Genomic DNA, 21,773 nt, shown 5'->3' with positions numbered 1-21,773 from the left:
ATCCTTTCATAGTTCAGTCACCAAGGTTGTTATTGCCTAATCTTCAGTCCAGCAGATGAGACATCATTAGAAACAAGGTTGTTATTGGACGCTCCTTGATCAACACTACTTAGTGAGTTGGAGGAATCTTTTTGGATCATTTGTAACCTACAACTCATCGTGCACTGATGCAACCAGAAACAATACCGAAACAAATTAGTGCTCCCGTCCAACAGTAGAGACAAGAAAAGAATGGAATCATGGACAGAAACAAAAACAAGCTAAAATATTATTTTTGTATGGTTTGATGGTGCCCAACAGGATAAACCATACGAACTGTTCAGAGCCGTATGGAATGTGGTAACATACAAATATTTCCACAAAATACAGAGAAATTTATCTCTTGTTAACATTAACAACATAATATTACCACACAAAAGAAAGTGTTTTTGCTTGTGGGGAAATGTGTTGACATAAATTAAAGAACAAGCATACTGGTCATCGCGTTACCTTGCGAAAGAAACTGTTAACATAATTAAATAAAGGACAAACATATTGATAGTCCTCTCATCCAAATCTTGTTTTTACTCTTATATCGAGAGTTACTCTACGTATTGCTTGACGTAAAACCATAAGTGGATTTGTTTCTATCTTTTGTTGAATCATTTCCATGGCTCGATAGAGAGTTTAGTACTAGAACTTGGCACCTGATGTCATAAATCATGTATCTCCTAAGTTATGATAGCTGGTTGCGCTTGATACCTTTACGGATGGTAAGAAAACTCATAACTAGATGGGTTATGCCGTTTAGTTTGACAACATAGTATGCCAGCAATGGTGGTTTATTTGCTCAAATGATGGGGCAGTTGTGTGTCTAACAAAGATGTTAGGTTGTTTATTTGTGAAATTTCTATGACTTGATCCTAACACCACTTGTCTGCTAGGTCTTAAAGACTACACCAATATAACAGTAAGATCGAGAACACGGTGGACAAAACTTACTGTAATCTGTACGGTTTCACGAGAGAGAGAAAAAACAAAAGCCCATCCACCCTATCCAATATACTAATCCCAATTGAGCTGCCGGTGTCTGACAGTGTAGTGATGCTGTTAATTTCCAATTCAGCGTGGCAGTGCCGGTCCGTCCGGGTCCCGGCGCCCGGAATGGTTAGTTCCCTCCGTCTATAAAAAGGCTTCTCCCCCTGTGTCCTCCCGTACTCGGCAGATCCCTGCTCCCTTCCTACCGATCCATCCTCCCCTGCTCCCACGCGCCAAAACATTTGCGAGCACCAAACCAGAGCACAGCTCGACACGACACCCATCCACGGGGAGAGGGCGCAAACGGAGGCCATGGACGTGACCATGGACGACGTGCCCGGGGATCTCGACTTCTCCGGCTGCAGCTCCACGACCACCTCGTCGTCGTCGCCGTCGCTGGACGACGGCATGGGGATGTACGCGTGGAGTGGGCTGTCCCCGGTGGCCGACTGGGGCTCGTTCTGCCCTTACGACGGCGGCCAGGACCTCCACGGCCTCATCGAGTCCATGCTCTGCGACGACACGCTCGTCGGCGCGGCCGACCTCCACCCGGCCATGTTCCCGGACGAGGCGTACTGCTGCTCCAACGGCTCCGCCCCGGGCAGCACCACCACGACGAACCCGGGCACGCCCGTGAACGACGGCGACGCGGCGCAGGGCGACGGCCCCGAGAAGGGCCTCCGCCTGCTCCACCTGCTCATGGCGGCGGCCGAGGCGCTCTCCGGCCCGCACAAGAGCCGGGAGCTGGCACGGGTGATATTGGTTCGGCTCAAGCAGATGGTTTCCCACATCGGCGACAACGCCGCCGTCTCCAACATGGAGCGCCTCGCCGCGCACTTCACCGACGCGCTGCAGGGGCTGCTCGACGGCTCACACCCCGTCGGGGGAGCCGGCAGGCACGCCGCCGCGGCCGCGGCCGCGTCCCACCGCCAGCACACCGGCGACGTGCTGACGGCGTTCCAGATGCTGCAGGACATGTCGCCGTACATGAAGTTCGGCCACTTCACCGCGAACCAGGCCATCCTCGAGGCGGTGGCGGGCGACCGGCGCGTGCACGTCGTCGACTACGACATCGCCGAGGGCGTCCAGTGGGCGTCGCTGATGCAGGCCATGATCTCGCGCCCCGATAGCGTGCCGCCGCCGCACCTGCGCATAACCGCCGTCTCCCGAGGAGGCGGGGGCGGCGCCCGGGCGGTGCAGGAGGCCGGCCGGCGCCTGGCCGCCTTCGCGGCGTCCATCGGGCAGCCCTTCTCGTTCGGGCAGTGCCGTCTCGACTCCGACGAGAGGTTCCGTCCGGCGACGGTCCGTATGGTCAAGGGGGAGACACTCATCGCCAATTGCGTGCTCAACCAAGCCGCGGCGACCACCACAGTCAGGCGCCCCACCGGCTCGGTGGCGTCTTTCTTGGCCGGCATGGCCACGCTCGGGGCCAAGGTCGTGACGGTGGTTGAGGAGGACCAAGGGGAACCCGAGAAGGACGAGGAGGAGGCGGGCGGCTTCGTGGCGCGGTTCATGGAGGAGCTCCACCGGTACTCGGCGGTGTGGGACTCGCTGGAGGCCGGGTTCCCGACGCAGAGCCGTGTGCGCGGCCTGGTGGAACGGGCCATCCTCGCCCCGAACATCGCCGGCGCCGTGAGCCGCGCGTACTGTTCCGTGGACGGCGACGACGAGGCGAGGGCCGGGTGGGGGGAGTGGATGCGCGGGAACGGGTTCAGGGCCGTGCCGCTGAGCTGCTTCAACCACAGCCAGGCCAGGCTGCTGCTCGGCCTGTTCAACGACGGGTACACGATGGAGGAGACGTCGCCGAACAAGATCGTGCTCGGCTGGAAGGCCCGGCGGCTGCTGTCGGCGTCCGTGTGGGCGCCGCCGCCGCTGTCGGTGCCGTCGTCGCCGGCGGAGGGGGCGTTCCAGCCCGTGGGGATCGTGCCGGCCAGCGGTGGCGTGGGCCGGATGGAGTTTGACTACATCGACTCGTTCCTCGTCGAGCCTGCTTATGCGCTAGTTTGATCATGGTTAGGTTGAGGTTGAGCGATTCAGCAGCTTAGCCCGGATTGTTTTAGAGTTGTTCAGTTGTAAAAAGTTTAGTTGCTTCGCCAATTTCACTGGTTGTTAGTGGTGTGTTAAATCCAAGAGGTTGAGAGTTGCTAACTCTAGTGGCCAATCCCTTGAACTTCATCAAAAGGCTACATTCAGTACGGCGCAGCCTGATCGTTTGCACAAAATTTGGCGAATTTTCTCTCTCATTTTTAGCCTATCCAATAATCCAAATAAGTACTACCTAAAAAAATTTGGTCTTTATTCTTTGTTGGTCTGAAGTCCTAGCGGCGGCCTTTGTGCGTTGTGCCGATTAACACTCTAATCCAGCCCATGTCGTCTTGCCATCTTGTTGAGCATGGTTGAGGACTGGTTGGCACTTTTGGCCTTTTGAGCCTTGCATCCGGCTGAGAGGGGGGAACGCTTTAGGGCAGTTTTTGACGCGTTGCTCCAGTTTCTGTTTGGAGACGGGGACAGCGCCACAGCGGAACCTGGTAGAATGCTCGGTAAAGCCTAGGTGTGTCACTGAAACAAATGTGTCACAGAAAAACCATAGCTCCATTGCGTGGGGAAAAGAAAATAGAGGAAATTGTCGCCGCAATCACCATACATCCCTGAAAAAAAAAGAACAGTTCAGGCTTGGCGAAGCATGGAGGTCCTTTTGATGAAAATCCTGGATTTAGAGCAGAATTGGCAAAATTTGTGCCCTGCATAAAAAAAGGAGGACCTGAAGACATCCATCGAGACCCTGCCACATCTATGAAAAAGTCCAAGAATGCTGACAATTTGAAGGAAGAGGAAGGCGAGAACTTTCTGAAAATGAGCAGTCTGCAGGAGCTGGATGACTCTTTGGCACCTGAAGACAAACTAGAAGATGACGTTTCGGCCTGGCCGATGGCCGCCCTGGCCGATCTGGCGTAGCTGTTCCGGCTAGCAGTTGCTCTCTGGTTTTCTACCTTTTGCTAGTGTGAGAGTAGTGTTGCTAGTTCTTTTGGTGTTTGTTGGTGTACCTAACTCTTATGCTGTAACTGGATGATCTCTTATCTTTTAAGTAAGGCGGGGTTTTTCCCTAAAACTCTAAAAAAAGAAGAAGAAGAGTTCCCAGCACATGGAGCGACCGTCCGTTGCATCACTTGCCTGCCGTCTATGCTGCCGATGAGAGTTCCAGGCTTCATCAGCTGTACAAAGTCCCAAAGTCAAATTCACAAAGTAGCCGATCGGCAATTCAAAAACAAAAAGAGGAGCGAAATGAAACTACATTGCCAGATTCATAAGTCCGCAGGTCAAGCAAGCAAGCCAGGCGAGACACCATGTCATGCAAACTTCAAATTCCAAACCATGTGACTCCGATGACACTTCGCCGTCGGCCACAAAATTCGCAAACGTGTCTTCCTCGTTTCCGCCGGAAAGCCATGGCCGCATCTTTTTCTCCGGCTCGGACCGTGGGAAGCCCCAGCCCGGAATCCCCGGATATGCCAAAAATCCCCGGCGCGCTCAGGCCTACAGCCCAGCGCGGCAGCGCCCCCACGCCCAGTCCCAGACCCAGCGGTGGGCTCTTTGCCGTGCCCGTGCCCCGTGACACCGCCCGGCGCCCCCACCCCATCCGCGCGCCGGAGGCCGCGGCCCAGAGGAAAAGCAGCAGCCGCGCGTTGGCGGAGCACGCCACTTCCGCCAGCCGCCGCCGGTGCGCGCGGCCGGGAACTCGTGACTCGGGAGGAGAATTGCGAGAGCCCCCCCAGCTGCTCTGCTCCCGAGCTAAGCCGAGGGAGGAGGCCGGCCGCGGCACCACGCGCACGCGGCCTTCGCCGCGATCCCCTCCCCCTTATCCCCTTCCCTACCATGCGCGAGGTCCCCGCACACGCTTTCCCGTCGGACCCCGAGCTCCCGTGCCTCCCGACCCGAGATGGCGAGCCGTGACAAGGTCGGGTGCTCCCCGGCCGCGCTGCCCCTCGACCGCGTCCTGGCCGCGCTGGCCGCCAACGCCGAGCAGCTCGGGAGGCGGTGGGAGGCCGCGGTGCGCGGCCGGTGCGGGAAGCGGGACGGGGCGGCGGTCGGGAGGGTGGAGGGGAGAGCGCAGGTCATAGAGATGCACACGCCGCTGTTCTATGCCACCTGCGCCCTCGGCGGGATCCTCAGCACCGGCCTCACCCACCTCGCGGTCACGCCGCTCGACCTCGTCAAGTGCAACATGCAGGTCCGTGAAACCGTCCACTGCGAGCGAGAGGTTCCTTGCTTGTTCTTCATGATGGCGCAATGGCTAATGGAGCTGCTGCTTGCTTCGATGTTCTTTTCCTCAGGTGGATCCTAGCAAGTACAGGGACATCCCGTCTGCCTTTGGTGTCATGCTCCAAGAGCAAGGCCTCGGTGGGTTCTTCAAGGGCTGGATGGCCACGCTGGTTGGGTACAGTTGCCAGGGGGCCTGCAAGTTCGGGTTCTACGAGTTCTTCAAGAAGTGCTGCTCCGACATTGCTGGTCCCGAGAATGCTGAACGGCTCAAGACATTGATCTACCTTGCAGCTTCAGCGTCTGCTGAGGTGATTGCAGATGTAGCTCTCTGCCCCATGGAGGCTGTCAAGATTCGAGTCCAGACGCAGCCGGGATTTGCTCGGTGCCTGATCGATGGGCTTCCCAAGATTGTCCAAACTGAAGGTGCCTTTGGGTATAGATACTGCAAGCCTTGTGTAATTTGTGTTGCAATTCATCATGTTCAACGTTTAGGAGAACAACACTCTTTTAACACTATATGTGAAAATTTCAGGCTTTACAAAGGACTGCTTCCTCTTTGGGGCCGTCAAGTTCCCTGTAAGTCAAAATGTCTTTGTTAGAAGTTACCTTTTTTTTGCCACTGTTAGAAGTTAACGGTCGCTGCTGATTTATATAAACCTGGTACTTTATAGTTTGATCTGTACCAAACTTTCTGTATTTAGTCCCCATGGCAGCACTTGCTCAGCTATGAATGAACCTGCTTGGTTTCATTGCTTGCTTCTGTAGTTGGTGCAGAAATACTAAACTTTCGGAGTGGATAAATTATCATAGTAACAGCTTTTTTGACCCATGCAATTCATTGTGCTCTGTATAGAGACCTAGGTCAGCCAGTTGTCAAACACACAATGATTTACTAGTGCTTAAAGTATGTATCAGATTTCAATTCATTGGGTTTGTTTTACTTTATTTTTATTGTGCTATTTGGAAAAGTATGCCACCAATTATATTTCCTTCCTAAGAGAAAATAATAGGACAATCTTCGAGTATGGTGTCTATGGATGAATAAATTGATCCTTCAACGTCTACTCACCTAGTAGGTGCTTTGCAAGAAACATAGTCATGTAGATAATCTTTGCCTATATGTTGTTTCCGTTTGTACCTTGTGTTCACCTGTGTAGCCTAATTACTTTACATACTATCCTGCAGATACTATGATGAAATTTGCTTGCTTTGAAACCATTGTCGAGATGGTCTACAAGCATGCAGTGCCAAAGCCGAAGGATCAATGCAGTAAGCCACTCCAGCTAGCAGTAAGCTTTGCAGGGGGGTATATTGCTGGTGTCTTCTGTGCTGCTATATCTCATCCTGCAGATAACCTGGTGTCTTTCCTCAACAATGCAAAAGGAGCCACAGTGGCAGATGTAAGCCGCTAGTCCTATATCAAAAGAATAAGGTTCAAAGTGAACTATAATTTACAAATGGTGCCACAAAAAAAGTAGCTTACACAACTACACCTATGTGAATATCAGATCTTATTATTCTGTGCTATTAATAATTTTACTAAATTGTTTCTTAACTTTTGGCTTCTGAATAACGCACCATACTTTCAGGCTGTAAGAACTCTTGGAATGTGGGGCCTTTTCACGCGCGGCCTTCCTCTTCGTATTATTATGGTCGGTACTCTCACAGGAGCACAATGGGCAGCATATGACGCGTTTAAAATCTTTGTTGGATTGTAAGTACACCTTGTTGCCTTTCATGCATGTTTGGCATCATTGACTGTTTATGCTGTGATACTAAGTTATCTCACTCATGGCTGGCTTTGATTATTGTACAGGCCAACATCTGGCGGAGTGAGTTCTAGTTGTGCTGCTGCCTTCCCTTTGCGCCAAGTGGGTCATGAAAAGAACAACTGACCATGCTGAGAAGATATTGTGCTGAGGTATCCAAAACCGAAGACTGAAGTAGATGAGTTGCGCGATTTTGCTCAGATTTTCACTAGAGTTTGAAGATCAGAACTAAGTTTTAGATGGTAGAGCATTCTCTTTCAAGGGACTTTTCTTCCAAACCTCTTGAAAGACAGAACACTGTAATGATCGTACATCCTTTAGAAATGCATTTGGCCCATTGCCAAGCTGATCTAATGTTTGCCAGCCTGGTGCCCAGTCTCGATTAATCAGGGTATGAACACCTGCTAGTGCACTTGCTACTCGTGATTATGATTACACAGGTTAAGGCCTGCTGCTTATTTGGAGGCAAAGTGAGGACATTCAATCCAGTCTGAAAATTTCCTATGCACAGTGCACAGTCTCTGCTGTTTGTTTTGGAGGGGAAGTGGAGGAATTCAATCCAATTGGAAAATTCCTATGCACGGTGTGTGTTCCTTGAGTCTTAAGATTGCCTAAAATTCCTTTTGGTGGCCAAAAGTTTCCTCAACATTTTAGAGCGGCATGAGATCTTACCACATGTTTCCAATTACTTCAAAAAGTTTCAAGCGTCTATGGACCCAGAGATTGTGAGTAGCACATGAGGAGAGCGTGTTCAACTGATGTTGATCCAAATGTGAATTTGCCTGAATTTAATGCTCTGATGGTTTAATGGAATTCCCATGTCAAAAGACAGGTTGCCTGCACCTTGCTTCAAATTATATGTACTTTTGCTTGCTTTTTTTTTTAGTATGTACTTTCGTGAAGCGTCCAAACACATAATACACGTAATTCCTATATCATATTTCCATTCTGAAGGATTTCCAAGGAGCTTAGGTAACCATATTCATGTTCTTTTCTCCATATATTTAAATAATCCTATGTTATCAAGGAGCCATATTGTTTGATTTTTTATCTTAGGACCCGTTTAGATGAGCTAAAACAAGAGGGCTAAAGTTAACCCTAGATGTGTTCATAGGCTAAACGTGGGCTAATCAGAGCTAATGGCTTCTAACTACTAGTTAGCCATTATCCGTGCAATTAGCCCATGTTTAGTCCTTTTTTGACATTCAAATAAGAGGGCTAAAGTTTAGCCCTAGGAACCAAAGTGGCCTCAGTGTATGTGATCCACTCAGTTACAAGTTTATGATTTTCAATTTTATTTGCTTGAGTCAGTCCATTCAATGTCTGAGTATGTGGTTTTCAATTTCGTTTATTAGACATATCACATGAGATAAGGGAACCCCAAAAGAATCCGAACGGAAAGAGTTGCCGTTGGAACACTGGTTCAATCATTAGGAAAAGCATTTTATTATGCCACAGAGCCTGTACGAAGGTTTACAGAACTCTGAAAAGAAGACCACCTACGTGTTTTCTTATGCGATTGGTGAGCCTCTCAAAGTAAAGTACGCGCTATGAATGCAGGAAGTATGAAGTTTCAGGATGATGTTTTTTTACGCCTTCTTTTTTGCGCCATTTCAGGATGATGTTGCTAGTCCTAAAAGTAGTGATTTTTCAAATCTTTTAGCAAACAATGGACTCAGGAAGATTGGAGAATCAAACCTGATGGTCGCAGTTCCTGCAGGCATAGAGACATGCAACATGTTGTTGCAGCATGCATGCCGCATAAAAAAGAGAGCTTGTTCACGAACCAGTTTGCTGATAATTCACCAGATAAAGAGGAATCTGCTAATTCAGATATTATTAATGGTCGTGACTCATTGGTGTGAGAGATACAACCTGTCCATGCTGTGTATGCCCATATCCACACGCACGATGCTGACACTCTGAAGATCCAGCTTGTCCATGCTTTGCGTTATGATCTCTCTTTGCAAATCAGATCAGAAATGGAACAGAGCATTCAGGAATTCGACAGATTCAAAATTGGACCCAGACCAAATTTTAGTCGACGCATCTTCAGTGCTATCTAGTATGGTCAACCTCGTAATGCTGTAGGAAACAGTCTCCAAGCCATGATTGATGTTTCACCTCGTCGGATCAGGCACAGCTCGGCGACGGCGACAAGGCGAATCTGACCGGCCATGTCAGGGAAAATAATCTGCTGCTGGCTCTTAAATCCTTAACCGGCGCAGCATTTCAGTGAGTAGCTTCTGCGCTTCCCACCTCCAGGCATCGGCTGGCAGGATGGGGGATTTCCAGCTCTGGATGGATGGCGCGGCGGCCGGCTGCGGCAGCGGCCGGCGGCGCTGGACGGGTGGGAAGAAGACGACCCGAACCAACGTCCTATATGAAAAATACAGGGGGCTTTTTGAAAATAATCGGATCGCGATCAATAATCGCGATCCAAATCAGGTGTCTATCTACAGTTATTAGGGGGTATTTTATAAATATCCAGATCGTGATTAGTAATCGCGATCCAAAATAGAGGTTATTTGAAAAATACTCAGGGTGTGTTTTGAAAATCCCGGGTGACGGCCCTGCTGCACGTCGCGCCGCGCTGGAGCGCCGCCGCCTTTCGCCGGACCTCTTCTTCCTCATACCGTTTCGCAGTTGGCCCCAGCTTGCGTGGACCGAGGTCGATCGATGCGGGACCCCGAGGGACGGCTGTTTGCGCCGACAAGAAACCTTGCCGCCTCAGCTTCACCGCCGCGCGCGTCTTGCTACCGGATCATCGCGGCGGCGACACCACACTCCGACCGTCTCTTGCCTCCATCTCCTCTCTCCTTGAGGATTCACTGGAGGGGGCGGCGGGTATGCGTGTTGATGAACAGCGCAGAGCTCAGATGCTCGACGGATTTCCTCTTCCTGTCCATATATTTTCATGCCATGGATCCCCCAGGACTCGAACATGGACCCCGAATTCGGGACGTTGCTACACACTAATTCCTGACACAGAAACAAGGATCAGCTGCGGCGGTTGCATCATGGGATTGAGGCTAGTAGGTCTCTCCACCTGTGGCCGAAGTTTGGGTTGCAGCAGATGCAGAAGTTTGCCATGGCATGCCTTCCTCGCCGTCACTTGCACCAACCATTCAAGCATGGTAGCTGCCTAATCAGGTCTGGACTCCAGATTCTTGAGATTCCCATCATCAATCAGTAATAGACAGTCCTTGTAAGAAGCCTGGACATGTCGATTCGGGCCTATCTGCCTAGTGTGTTGCCATGGTTGTCATCATACGCTGTTTTCAACTCGACAAGAGCAGTCACTGATAGTGTGATTCACAGCCCAGTCAGCTCAGTTGTTTGATTTAAGTAGCGTTGAGAACTACTGTACTGCCAGAAAGAAAGTACACTTGTTTTTACGGCCTTTTCTTTTATAACTGGCTGACCGATGCTCGTTGAGTACTTGGGCTGGCTTTGCAACCTGTACTTTACTGTTGTGTGAATGGTGACATTGGTTCTCGTCTCATCGGGTGTGCTGCCTTTCAGGCCCATTTATTTGCACCTGTGTTGTGAAGAACTTGCCAATGTGACTGGTGAACCTCTCAAAGTAAAGTACGCGCTGCAAATGCAGGAAGTAGTGAAATTTGACGTTGCTAGTCATATAGTGAATTTTCTTCTGTTACTAGTGCCTCCACTACTCTCCTTTTATCAAACTTACTTCATAACGGTATTTCAATTTCCCTAGTGAGAGACAAGACTGCAGCTTCAGGAAGAGGCCGGAGAGCGAGCGTGCTAGGAAATCGAGGGGCTTCCTGGTCTTGGTGCAGCGTTTCGACGAGCAGCTACTCGCCCCCGGGCTCCGGCCGACGCTTTGGTGGCATCCGAACCGGCCCTGTCGGAGGCAGAGCGGGTGTAGCTGCTGGTGCAGATTGGTAGGGAGCAAAAAAATCTTTGCAGAATTTTAAAAGACAGTTTGAAAACTTCGACTAGTAGTGGTGAATTATACAAGAGGGAAAGGTAAATGTGGAGAACTAATGAACCTGATTGCCACATTTCCTTGGGAAAAGTGATTAGGAAAGGGAATAACTGGATAACAATTAACAATATCCACCTCATGTCTCCCCTGCACCCCCCCCCCCCCCCAAAGTTCAGATTACCGTCCAGCGGGTTTCCTGCAGTCTGCTCATCCATGAAGTCCACAACATTGGATGATGAATCCAAGAAATAGAGTAAATGAGCACTTGCTATTTCAGATAACAGGTACTTAGCTTAAAATCGCATACAAAATTCAACCTATCACATATAGGCACAGTATAGTCCTGGAGAACCTCGCAATGCACATGGCAACATACACAATTTTTTTGACTTGAAATACAGAATAAGGCAATCTAGGCAAGTGCTAAACTCTTGCAGGGCTGATATCGGTTCTTGAAACTCAGGTCAACTACTGCTGCTGCCCAGGAAAACCTTACATTGGAGGGCGCGGTGGTGGTGCTCCAGGAGTAAAGTTAGGTGGCGGTGGAATCATTGGACGTGGAGGTCCATTTGCAGGTGGTGGTGGCGGTGGAGGCTGAGCACTCCCAATTGGTGGTGGAGGGATCCTTGGGGGCATTCCCATAGGTGCAGGAGGAGGTGCGTGAGGGGGCGGTGGAACTTGTGGCGGGGGCGGTGGAACTTGTCCTGGTGGCCTTGGTGGAGCACCAGGACCTCCAGTCCCATTAGGCAAAGTCCCAGGAGGAGCCGGTGGTGGCTTATTAGCTTCCGGTGGTCTTGGCTTGAAGTACAGTTGCAGCTGTTACCAAAGCACAAAGTGTAGGTGTCAAACCAAAGCTAGAAATCTAGCTAAATTCAAGGTAAAAACTTGGAAACTCACCAGGTACTCCTTCTTGTCAGGATCCCAATAAGAGAAGAATTTATCTGCTGATTTGTCAATCTCTGTGCTTGGTATCTGCGACACAAAACGGTGTTAATAATATTAATTGGCCAGTGCATCAGATGACCTAACAGTTCTGCAAGATAAATTACCTTAAATCCAATGATTTCATAGGGCTCCGCTGCAAAAAGTAGGTATTGATACCTCTTGTCCCAAGTTTCGACTTTCTGTACAAACAAGAAAAGTATGTTTAAGCACACACGACAGTACATAGAACACCAAAGCAGCATAGCTGTTCAAACAGACATGTCAGCTGTCATCGTGCTCAGAGATTAGCTTTACCTGTTCATATGATGACATGAAACGGTGTCTTGGCTTGGTATTGTCTTCGATTTCAGGGTAATCAATCTAAACAGAAAAATATCAAAGGTTAGCACTCCATTGTATGAAATTATTCAAACTGTGCATACCAAAATAAATTACAATGGGAAATTAGCATCTTCCGAAATGTGACGGCAACTACTGCATCATTTATCAAGATTGTATTTTATATTCAATCAAATACAGCAGACTAGCATATGCAATGAACTTAAAGATCCAAGCTGGAAATAATTTAACTGGTACCATTATAAGATCTTTGGCATCTGAAAGCCGTTAGGTGGCCTACATTTTATGACATCAAAATAGATTACAACATAAACTATGCGTTGATAAGGGCAGATTGGAAATTTAAAAAAATCTGCATTTTACATTATTCAGTCAATCATTTGAAGACTTTGTAAGTAATGCGAATACAATGAATACTCACCTCAAAAAGAAATGAGTGTTGCTTGGTGTCAGGATCATATTGTTTGGTTACTGTATAACCAGGTCTGCCGATCTTAACTGCAAAGGGAGGAAATATAGTTATGAAAACAACTGCCAAAAAACCATAAATTGTGGGTGGACAACTGAAGTTATAAATCATGTATGGTACTACCAAAGGGTAACAACAATATAGTAAAGTAGCAAACAACCACCAAGTGTGTTATTTACGAAGAATATAATCATAAACAGCATACCTAAACATCAAATGACAAACGAAGGCTAGGCTAGTAGATATAATTATCACCAACTGTATTGTACGCCTTGTTCTTGACAACCGAAAAACGCATTCATCTTTGTTCTTCCTACTCTTATTGCATTAAGTGAAATTATCAGGAAAGACACGGGAAGCAAGGCATAATAGTTGGCTGGGGAAAGTTAAAGTTGAATCACCCTTCAGAGCACTATGCTGCGGTGAATATCCAAATGGAATCAAGCACTTGGGTTTACACCAAGAGGGAACTTGAAGTGCCATGGAATCCTTACAAGTAACAATTGGCTGATAATTTGATACCAAGAGTCAATTTCTACAATAACTAGAGGCCCCAGATAAGCCCTCTAAAAAATCTGAACAGGAGCCTAGCGCAGTAGCAGACTTCTAGCTAATTAAACCAAACAAAGTCCAAGCAGCTGGAGAAAGTAAATAGCGCGTCCTAGTTGGCAATTTGTACTACTGCACGGAGTTACATCAATTGCTGATAAATTGCAGCTTAATACCAGAGAGCTGAATTGGGAAGAATAAAAAGGAGAACGAAGGTTATGTTTTTCTCACGCACCAGACTTGCGCGGCGCGAGCTTGCGCTTGTTGGGCTGGGGCTGCGCGGGCGCGTCCTTCGCCTCGCGGGCGGCGCGCTTGGCGAGGTTGGTCTGATGCCGCTTCCCCTGCGTGTGCGCCAGGTAGTTCCCCTCGTTGTTGTGCAGCGTCAGGCACAGCTTGCACTCGTAGCTACGCGGACACCAAAACCGAGCGGAGTCAGCGCATAGATCGAAGCGAATCGAATCGGGCGCGAGCTCGAGGAGGAAGCTAGGGTTTAGGGCAGGTTACCTGCCGAGGTGGTTGCGCATGAAGTAGGGGTCCTTGGCGAGGTCGATGGTCTCGAGGGCGAGGCGGCGGAGGCGCTCCCGCCGGTCGATGGCCTCATTCTGGGCGGAGGCGGCGCCGCCGCTGCCGGGCTTCGAGCCCCACTCGCGATCCATGGCGTCCTCTCGGTTAGGCTCGCCTGCTGACGCTCCCTTCTGTTCGATTTTTATTTGCTGCGGCTCAGGTCGGTTTTCAGTTTTCCTCACTCGACGAGTAGTTGGGGGTCGGCTAAGGCAGACCGAGCCCAACTCGCCGGCCCGTAGCAACAAAGTCCAGAGCTGATTCGGCCCAAAAAGTATTTTGCCCGCATCGATCTGAAATTTTATTCAATCTGAATTTGTCCATTAATATGGCAAACACAAACAAGACAACGACCCCAAGTGACTCCATCAGACTTGCACATACTAGGGAGCCATTGAAAACAAAGGGACACGGCACGCTGTGGCTGGCTAGTCCAGGGGGTAGGGGATCGTGGCGATGTGGTTGTGCGCCACGGTCCCGATCCAGAGCTTGCGCCCCACCTCCCGCACCTCGCTCACCAGCTTCATGACCTCGCGGCCCCGGTCCTCGAGCACCTCCACGACGCGCCCCTCGCCGTCGAGGAGCGCGAGCACCGTGTGCATCCGCGTGACGGCCCTCCGCGTGAGCATCCTGAGCGTCAGCGGGAACTTGAAGTACGCCGTCCGGAGCCACGGCCGCTTGGCGAACACCTCCTGCGCCGGCGTCCGGCAGCAGTCGATGGCCACCCAGAACTGGCCCTTGCCGTTGGACCGCACGTTGTCGGGGAACCCCGGCAGGTTCGCGAACACCTCCAGCTCGCCCGTTCTTGGGCCTTCCAGCCAGTACCTCATGATCCTAATAAGCAAGGAGAATTTAACGTGTAAATTATTTGATCATGCCAATTGGAGCCATTTTTAATTAGCTGGTTATGAAGTTCGTAGTAGTATGTGATAGAATCGTGAGCATCGAATTTACAGTCTATTTCACCTGCAATTTGTTGTCTCGGAGAAGAGAAGAAACTGTTGGTCCTCAGCGATCTGCAGGCCGTTTGGGAAGACCAGACCCTTGAGCACGACATGGACAGCACCTGTTCCGGGGTCGTATCTGAGCAGCCTCCCGGTGCCTTCTCCTTCTAGCAGGATGTTCAAATGATCCCTGCAAACTAGCTCCGGTCAGCCACTCTTTCAGCAGAAACGCAGAAACATTTTTACACGACTGATGATGAAGAGACCAACTATACTGCTTTGGTTTGTTTGCTCACTTTCTGCTGTATCTCATGCTCGTGTCGGTGAAGAACACGGAGCCGTTCCGGTGGACGTCGAGGTCGTTCGCGAACCGGATCGGGTCCCCGCCGGCTTCCCTCGCGAGGGAGGTCGCCACGCCGCCGCTCCGGCCGACGGCCATGAGCCCGTAGTACGCGTCGGCGACGTAGAGCTCGCCGGTCTCCCTGTGGAACCTCAGCCCGAGCGGTCGGCCGCAGAATTCCTCCTTGTCGTGCTGCTTTCTCGTCGTTGAGTTCGCTCCATTGGCGCAGACTTTCTCTGACCTTTGCCAAGAAAGACGAATTGCACATCGTGTCAGCTGTCGGTGCATGCGCATGCCGTGCGATTAGCAATGGAGGAGACTAATGTAACGCTCCCAAGAATGCAAGTAACAGATCAAATGCCTTCGGAATTTAATCTCTACGGGAACGTACCAGCCAGGATTCATGACGGCGAACGTCTCCCACCCGGCCTCCTCGCCCATCCACCGCACGACGCGGCCGTCGGCGAGGCCGGCGTACGGCCCGCGCCCCTCGCCGTCGAACTCGATGGACTCTGGCCCGAACACCTCGCCGACGAACTCCAGCCTGCCGCGCCGGAGCCGGTTGGCGTTGTCCCTGGGCCAGCTGCTCATCACCTCCACGTACGGCGCGAGCTCGTGCTTCACCGGCCGGTAGTCGACGCCGGCCAGCGGGCTGAGGCGGAATGGGTCCGCCACGACCAGCGCCAGCGCCAGGGCCGCGAAGAAGAGGTGCGGGTACTGCACGATGCCATCGCGCCCTCGCCGCCACTGCAGCTTCCTCTTCTCTTCCATGGAGGGCGAGATCAGCAGGGGTTCGGTTTGGATGCTGCAGAGGATCGAGAGGAAGACAGGGGAGGCTATGATCTTAATGGATTTGTTCAGGAAAGACTACATGCGTAGGTGTCTCTATCGACTTGCATGGAAGTTGCATGAGTAAGATGGATTGTTTGGGAGTAGGTGTCCTCTTGGTTCAGAATAGCCAAGGAATCTAGCACTTTAGAGTGATCTCAGAGTTGCACGTTTTCGTTGCTTGGGCAACGGTGCAAGGCGAACGGTTCAACAAGCATTTCTGCCATGTAAGATGACACAAGGGGTGCCGAGTCAGTGTTGATCAGAATTGCCCTATTTTTTCCAAGATGTTTGCTTTTCTTTTACAAAAGAAAATTGTTTTCTTTTTTCGAAGGTTGGCAAGATGCTCGCTGTGTACTACAAATGTGCTACCTAACCATCTTTTTTGGGTAATCAATCAGACCAATCACCAATGGAGTTAACTTTTGGCATGCCGGCGAGATGGAACTGCTATATTCATCAGTCAGACCATTGGATTCAACTTGATCAAGCAAGGAATTGAACCTAGCCTACTTGGTGGAGGTATACACTCTCATCCCCCACACTTAAATCCTCTTCAACTAGGTTCTGGTTATTCTGTTTCTTAATAAAAAACACTTAGCTTATACAGTTCCCAAGCTTAGTGGATATTATTTTCATTTTTACAAGGGTGGAGCAGTTCCCATGCTTATAACAGTTGATTTTTCCCTTTTTCTTTTATTCTTTCATAACAAATTATGTTAGGAAAAACATCAACATTTAGCCACAATTAATCCCTCATCTTGTGTTGAACAATGAGGAAAACATTTACCATCAGACCTGCAGCGGAAATAACAATCACATGCACAAGTGACACAACGATTTACGTGGAAAACCTCCTCAATGTGAGGAGTAAAAACCACGGGACCAACCGGTCCACTCCAACTTCCACTATTTGCAACAATGGATACAATAAAGTCTTCTCTAGAACCTGTAGAGGATTACAACATCATCAACACTCTCATCAAGTTAAAAACTTGGTCACAGCAACAATACTCACAACTGAAAGTAGAGGTATAACAACAGCTAGCAGAGATGGCACAGATTCTGTCCCTTTCGGTAATCAGTCCATAACTCCCAAACTACAACTCCACAGTGCACGAAATTTGGTAGGAAGGTAGTTCCACGAGTCCTCTAACTACTGACCAAATTTCAGCTCAATCCGACACCGTTTACTACCCAAATCCTTCATCTACCATGACTGCTCTGTTCTGAACTGCAGCAACCCGAACTGACAAAACACCTCTCAAATCTGATGCTTCACTGAACCAACACCCAAACCAACTGACCAAATCGAATTACTCTAAGTGCAGATCGAGCTCACCAAGTTTGGTGCCAATCCAAACACGTTTGATCCTTTAATCAACAGCTTGATCCTGGTAGGTTCAAAGCCACTAAATCTGAACAGATTTGCCTCTCCTTCTTCCTCTCTTCTCTCTTGTTGTGTGTTGTGTGTTGTGTGTTACGCCCAAAGACAGCAGGTCCCCTGCTAAGAAGGTGTCTAGGGTTTTCTCTTCTCTCCTTTCTTCCAAGGAGGCATCTCAGCCATCAATTTCAGCTGAGATCAAAGGCTCACAAGTACTGGACTTGTGGGCTGAAAAACTGAGTTGTTGAGTTTCAGATTTCATCCTCCATGTGGAGGGACAACCCAACAAATTATTGGCGTATCCATCTTTCATTATGGAGTGACGTTTGGGAAGATTATTGAGTCTTTTATCTTCTTAGATTCAGGTTGAAAGGGAGATATAATTTGAACGTTGAGAAGTTCCAGACTAAATTGAGTTTGGGTCTACCTATATTACATCTCAATATTTTAGACTCGAATTTAAGATCTTCAAACCTCTACTAACATTTCATCCAACAACCTTCATTCTCTCTTCCATCTCTACACCTCTGGCTTTTTTCTTCCTCCGATTACAGTGCCCAGGCAATATGTGGATATCCTCACCTCGTACTCTTCCTACTATCTATATAAACTTCTACCCTCCAACTCCCAACTACCATTGGCACCTATAGTAGCACGCTGCTATTGTTTTTCACTACCATGTTAGTTACCAATATCCTTATCACCTTGTTGCCTTACCATAAATTATCTCTACTATTTTCCTTCTCAAAATACAGAACATGCTTTTCTTTTATACTCTAAAATTCCTAAGTTCTAATATTTATCATTATCTATTGGAAATCCCCAAATCTCAAACCTTCTTTGTTCTTTTTTTTAGATCACGATTTTTTTTGGCAAATTATGAATTTTCCGGAACTGTAAGGAGGCAGCAGCCGCAGGCCGACAGGCCCGCAGCCCCGCACTGCACCCGGTTGAGCACGCTCGAGCTTGGTTGACCTTTGACCGGGTTCTCGTTATTTGCGAGTCCCGACCGCATCGGCGTGACCTCTGGCGGTCTCTCCACGCGCAACGAGGAAGGTTCAGGAATCCCCTTCTCCCTTCGCCTTATTATTCCCCGCCAAACCAGAGCACAAAACATCTTAGTTTCCATCGAGGAGGGCGGCAAGGGGGATCCAGGGCGACCATGGCTTACGTCGAGAGAGGTAATCCGATTTCCGAAGGAATAGTCCAATCCTTAAGATCCGTTCATGGAATTGCATATGTATGATCTGTTCTGTGGGTTCGCTTGCCTGTCCGATCTGTTAATCGATAGATTCGTCTGATTCTTATGATCTTAAAGGGCGTAGATGCCGTGTGAGTAGAGCATGTAATCCTATAGATTCGGACCCTAGGGAAGCGGATACAGCATGCTGACATCTCAAATTCCAGATGCATATGGGAAGTCCTGGCCATATGATAGAATGGATGCCTGCCCATGTTTTCTTCTCAGCAAGAAGATGATTCTTTCTGAGTGACCAATTATTCCCCTACCACCGGAAATCAAGTGTAAATTCTGTTGGAAATTCCAGCTAGTGGATGTTTGGATGAAGGGGGATTCGAAATCCCCAATCCAACCAGGCCCTTTAATGTTGGAACTGTAGTCAACAACCCTCGGTGATAGGTGTTACTGACTGCAGTGCTGAGCTCAACTTTAGAGTTTACTGGATTACATATGTCGGTGCTGTCGCCGTATGTTTATTTGAGGCATCATGATAAATGACTAGATAGAACAACTCAATGTTTGTGCGGTAGTCCTTCATTCTTGATTTCAGGGACCACGTCACGTAGACAAGAATGGGAGTAGAATTATCCAGTTTTACAGCTGAACACACTGAAGGCAGGACCCATCTCGGAGAGAGGCAGTGGTCACTGAGTCCTCTCTACTAGTATCTTTGTGATCATATGTAGGTGCCCGTGTCTTCTCAGAACAAAGAGATAGCTGTTAGGATTGTATGAATTTGAGAATATAGACGTAGTTGATATTTTGAGGAAAGTACAATTGTTAGTTTATTTTTTTATTTTAGCAATACTGAGTTTTTTTCCCCATGAAAAACGGTGAGCTATTTCCTTTAAGCTGTGGAGTTATAATGCAAAATGCAACTATATCACTCAGCTAATGAAGTGCTGAGTTATTGTATGCTGTCAATCATGCTATATGTTTTTCTTTTTACGAAACTGCAGATTTTTTTACTTGCTAAAATGTTAGGCAATTAATAGGTTCAAGTGCCTTTCAAATTTTATAAGTTGTTCTTTGAGGTCAAGGACTGTTAGGATGTTTTCTGACAAACAACTGCCATACTTACCAGCGGGGCTTTTAGAAAACAAAACACAGCTTAAGATATCACATGTACCTTTTTTCAATGCACATATAGAGGAATTATCATGTATATCTAAAACAGAATATTGCGGACAGGAGAATTCGTATTTCAACTTTTTAAAAAAGTAAGCAGACAGGAGTTTTTTTTTTCGATTTTTGGGTTTTGAAATCTTTGCGGAGCCTGACTCAACAAAAAGGAGAAAACTGAAATGTTTCCCTTGGCATAAGGACAGGATAGAAGTATATGCTGTGTGTGAAGAACTTAGTAATTTACCAGCATAGTATTTAAGGATAGTCCTTATGGGGGTTCTAGTTGGCTCCTTTTTTCTCGATGCTGATGCTTAGTATTAGTTGTGGTAGTGGGTTTTCTCTTGCACTGATCTGATCACTGTACCATTACAGATTCATAATTATCCATCGCTCCCTAATATATTAGGCATGTTGGTGGTGTTCGCCTGTATCATTAGTATCCATGGAAAGGTTCTGTATACCCTGCTTTGGTTGAAGAAGAATCTATAATTACTCATGTAAAAGATCATTCTTTAGATTTTCCAACTGATATCTAAACGAAATGATTATAACAAGTAGTATTAAATTTCCTGGAGATAATGTCTGGTTTAAGAAAAGTGGAAAGTTTGAGGTTGCATTTTCTAAACCTGTTTTTAAGTATTTATTTTGCTCTGCAAAAATCGATGTTGTGGTTTTGAACAGTGAGGCCATAGAAAGTGGAAGATATCATGTTGAAGAAAGTGATTCATTTGTGGTGAAGCATCGAAGGATCAGGATACTTTGTCCTGCTAGCATCAAATCACACGCAGGCTGCTCATGATTTTTCTGAGCAACATGCATTTATTTGGATAAACCACATTGGATAGTTGCATCAAATTTAAAGCTTGTCTAATTTTTTATAGTTGTCAATTCATTCCTAAAAACTTTTGGCAAGGTTGATAGAGGTTCTTCAATTCTGGAGGATGAAGCAGGAAGTTATTATGTTTACTTTTGAAGAATTCATAAAGGGTTCTTGAAATTGTTAGGATTGATTCCAAATCAATTGTTAGGATCCAAAAAGGACAACAGCAACACACACACACACACACACAGAGAGAGAGAAGAGAATTGCCTTTTCATATATAATCTAATATGGCCTTGCTTTGCAGGTGTTGTGAAAGACAAGCGGACTATATGGCGACTGAGCATAATCTCTGACTTCTTTCGAGCTGTTGTGAACTTCATCAGAATCTTCGTTCTCACAATGTTCTCTGTAAGTAATAATACTGAAGTACGCGATGTTAACTGCTAACTTTGCATTTGTTGGATTTACTTAATTTGACAAACCAGAATCTAATCATTGTACTTGGACCTTCTAGGTGGAAAAAACAGACAACTACAGGAAAGGATATGGTTCTGGTAAGAAATGGGATGGTGGACCCGGTGGTGGTGGACGCGGCCCATATGGCGGTGGAGGTGGCGGCGGTGGTGGAGGCTTCGGCGGAGGTGGTGGAGGTGGTTCCCGTGGTCCTCGCACACTATCTGACATTCGATCCAATGACCACAGTATGTGTTCAATTTCCGGACTACATAATCCTATTTCACCACTTTGAACTTCAGTTTTCTAACCATCAGTGCTCATTTCAGGTTCTCTCCCCGCTTGTGGATCCTGCTGCGGCTAATAAGCGCACAACCATTCTGCCTGATGACTGTTTAACGGATGAATACACATGCTCCTACATGTTCTGAAGGACATCATAGCTGTTGATATGTATTTCACTATCAACAGAGTATAGTCAGTGTGTGGTTTTAAAACAGTCTATGCTCTGTGTCACTGTAGCTTGACTCTGGCATGATTCGCATAGTACATTCGTGGTTTATCTTGCGTGTAATGATGTATGATGCATAACGATACCAATTACCAAGCTTGATAAATTGTCTCGTTCACTGCATCGTGCGATTAATCCTTCTTATATGGTTATTGGTAGGTAAACAGACAGTATGGGCAGCTGTATTTGGTTCCGGCTGCAGTTGATCGCAATCTGGCTGCCCAATTGGATGCCTCTGATGGCATGGGATGGAACGAGTTT

The 21,773-nt window shown here is 48.1% G+C and overlaps 5 protein-coding genes across 5 annotated transcripts; 3 read left to right on the top strand and 2 right to left on the bottom strand.

Moving 5' to 3' along the window:
* The first annotated feature begins 1,184 nt into the window (after nucleotides 1–1,184).
* LOC112877377 (nodulation-signaling pathway 2 protein-like) lies at nucleotides 1,185–3,178 on the top strand. The gene has a single exon (XM_025941674.1). The coding sequence runs from the start codon at nucleotides 1,330–1,332 to the stop codon at nucleotides 3,022–3,024; it is 1,695 nt and encodes a 564-aa protein (XP_025797459.1). The 5' UTR covers nucleotides 1,185–1,329; the 3' UTR covers nucleotides 3,025–3,178.
* A 1,289-nt stretch (nucleotides 3,179–4,467) lies between these two features.
* On the top strand, nucleotides 4,468–7,550 carry LOC112878163 (mitochondrial phosphate carrier protein 3, mitochondrial-like). Its single transcript, XM_025942585.1, has 6 exons — nucleotides 4,468–5,245; nucleotides 5,349–5,710; nucleotides 5,810–5,853; nucleotides 6,463–6,677; nucleotides 6,867–6,991; nucleotides 7,094–7,550. The coding sequence occupies exons 1-6, from the start codon at nucleotides 4,955–4,957 to the stop codon at nucleotides 7,170–7,172; spliced, it is 1,116 nt and encodes a 371-aa protein (XP_025798370.1). The 5' UTR covers nucleotides 4,468–4,954; the 3' UTR covers nucleotides 7,173–7,550.
* A 3,700-nt stretch (nucleotides 7,551–11,250) lies between these two features.
* Nucleotides 11,251–14,019, bottom strand: LOC112878228 (splicing factor 3A subunit 2). Its single transcript, XM_025942662.1, has 7 exons — nucleotides 13,808–14,019; nucleotides 13,539–13,708; nucleotides 12,707–12,783; nucleotides 12,241–12,306; nucleotides 12,051–12,125; nucleotides 11,899–11,973; nucleotides 11,251–11,817 (listed from the first exon to the last, which is right to left on the bottom strand). The coding sequence occupies exons 1-7, from the start codon at nucleotides 13,957–13,959 to the stop codon at nucleotides 11,494–11,496; spliced, it is 939 nt and encodes a 312-aa protein (XP_025798447.1). The 5' UTR covers nucleotides 13,960–14,019; the 3' UTR covers nucleotides 11,251–11,493.
* A 261-nt stretch (nucleotides 14,020–14,280) lies between these two features.
* LOC112877971 (protein STRICTOSIDINE SYNTHASE-LIKE 13) lies at nucleotides 14,281–15,919 on the bottom strand. Its single transcript, XM_025942346.1, has 4 exons — nucleotides 15,540–15,919; nucleotides 15,105–15,389; nucleotides 14,831–14,998; nucleotides 14,281–14,698 (listed from the first exon to the last, which is right to left on the bottom strand). Exons 1-4 carry the CDS (start codon nucleotides 15,917–15,919, stop codon nucleotides 14,293–14,295), a joined length of 1,239 nt encoding a protein of 412 aa, XP_025798131.1. The 3' UTR covers nucleotides 14,281–14,292.
* A 2,376-nt stretch (nucleotides 15,920–18,295) lies between these two features.
* Nucleotides 18,296–21,647, top strand: LOC112874563 (glycine-rich selenoprotein-like). The gene is made up of 4 exons (XM_025937942.1): nucleotides 18,296–18,541; nucleotides 20,853–20,956; nucleotides 21,063–21,249; nucleotides 21,331–21,647. The coding sequence occupies exons 1-4, from the start codon at nucleotides 18,523–18,525 to the stop codon at nucleotides 21,363–21,365; spliced, it is 345 nt and encodes a 114-aa protein (XP_025793727.1). The 5' UTR covers nucleotides 18,296–18,522; the 3' UTR covers nucleotides 21,366–21,647.
* The last annotated feature ends 126 nt before the right edge of the window (nucleotides 21,648–21,773 follow it).

Source organism: Panicum hallii, chromosome 9 (assembly GCF_002211085.1).
Source record: "Panicum hallii strain FIL2 chromosome 9, PHallii_v3.1, whole genome shotgun sequence".
Taxonomy (NCBI): domain Eukaryota; kingdom Viridiplantae; phylum Streptophyta; class Magnoliopsida; order Poales; family Poaceae; genus Panicum; species Panicum hallii.
This window is presented reverse-complemented; position numbering and strand designations above follow the sequence as displayed.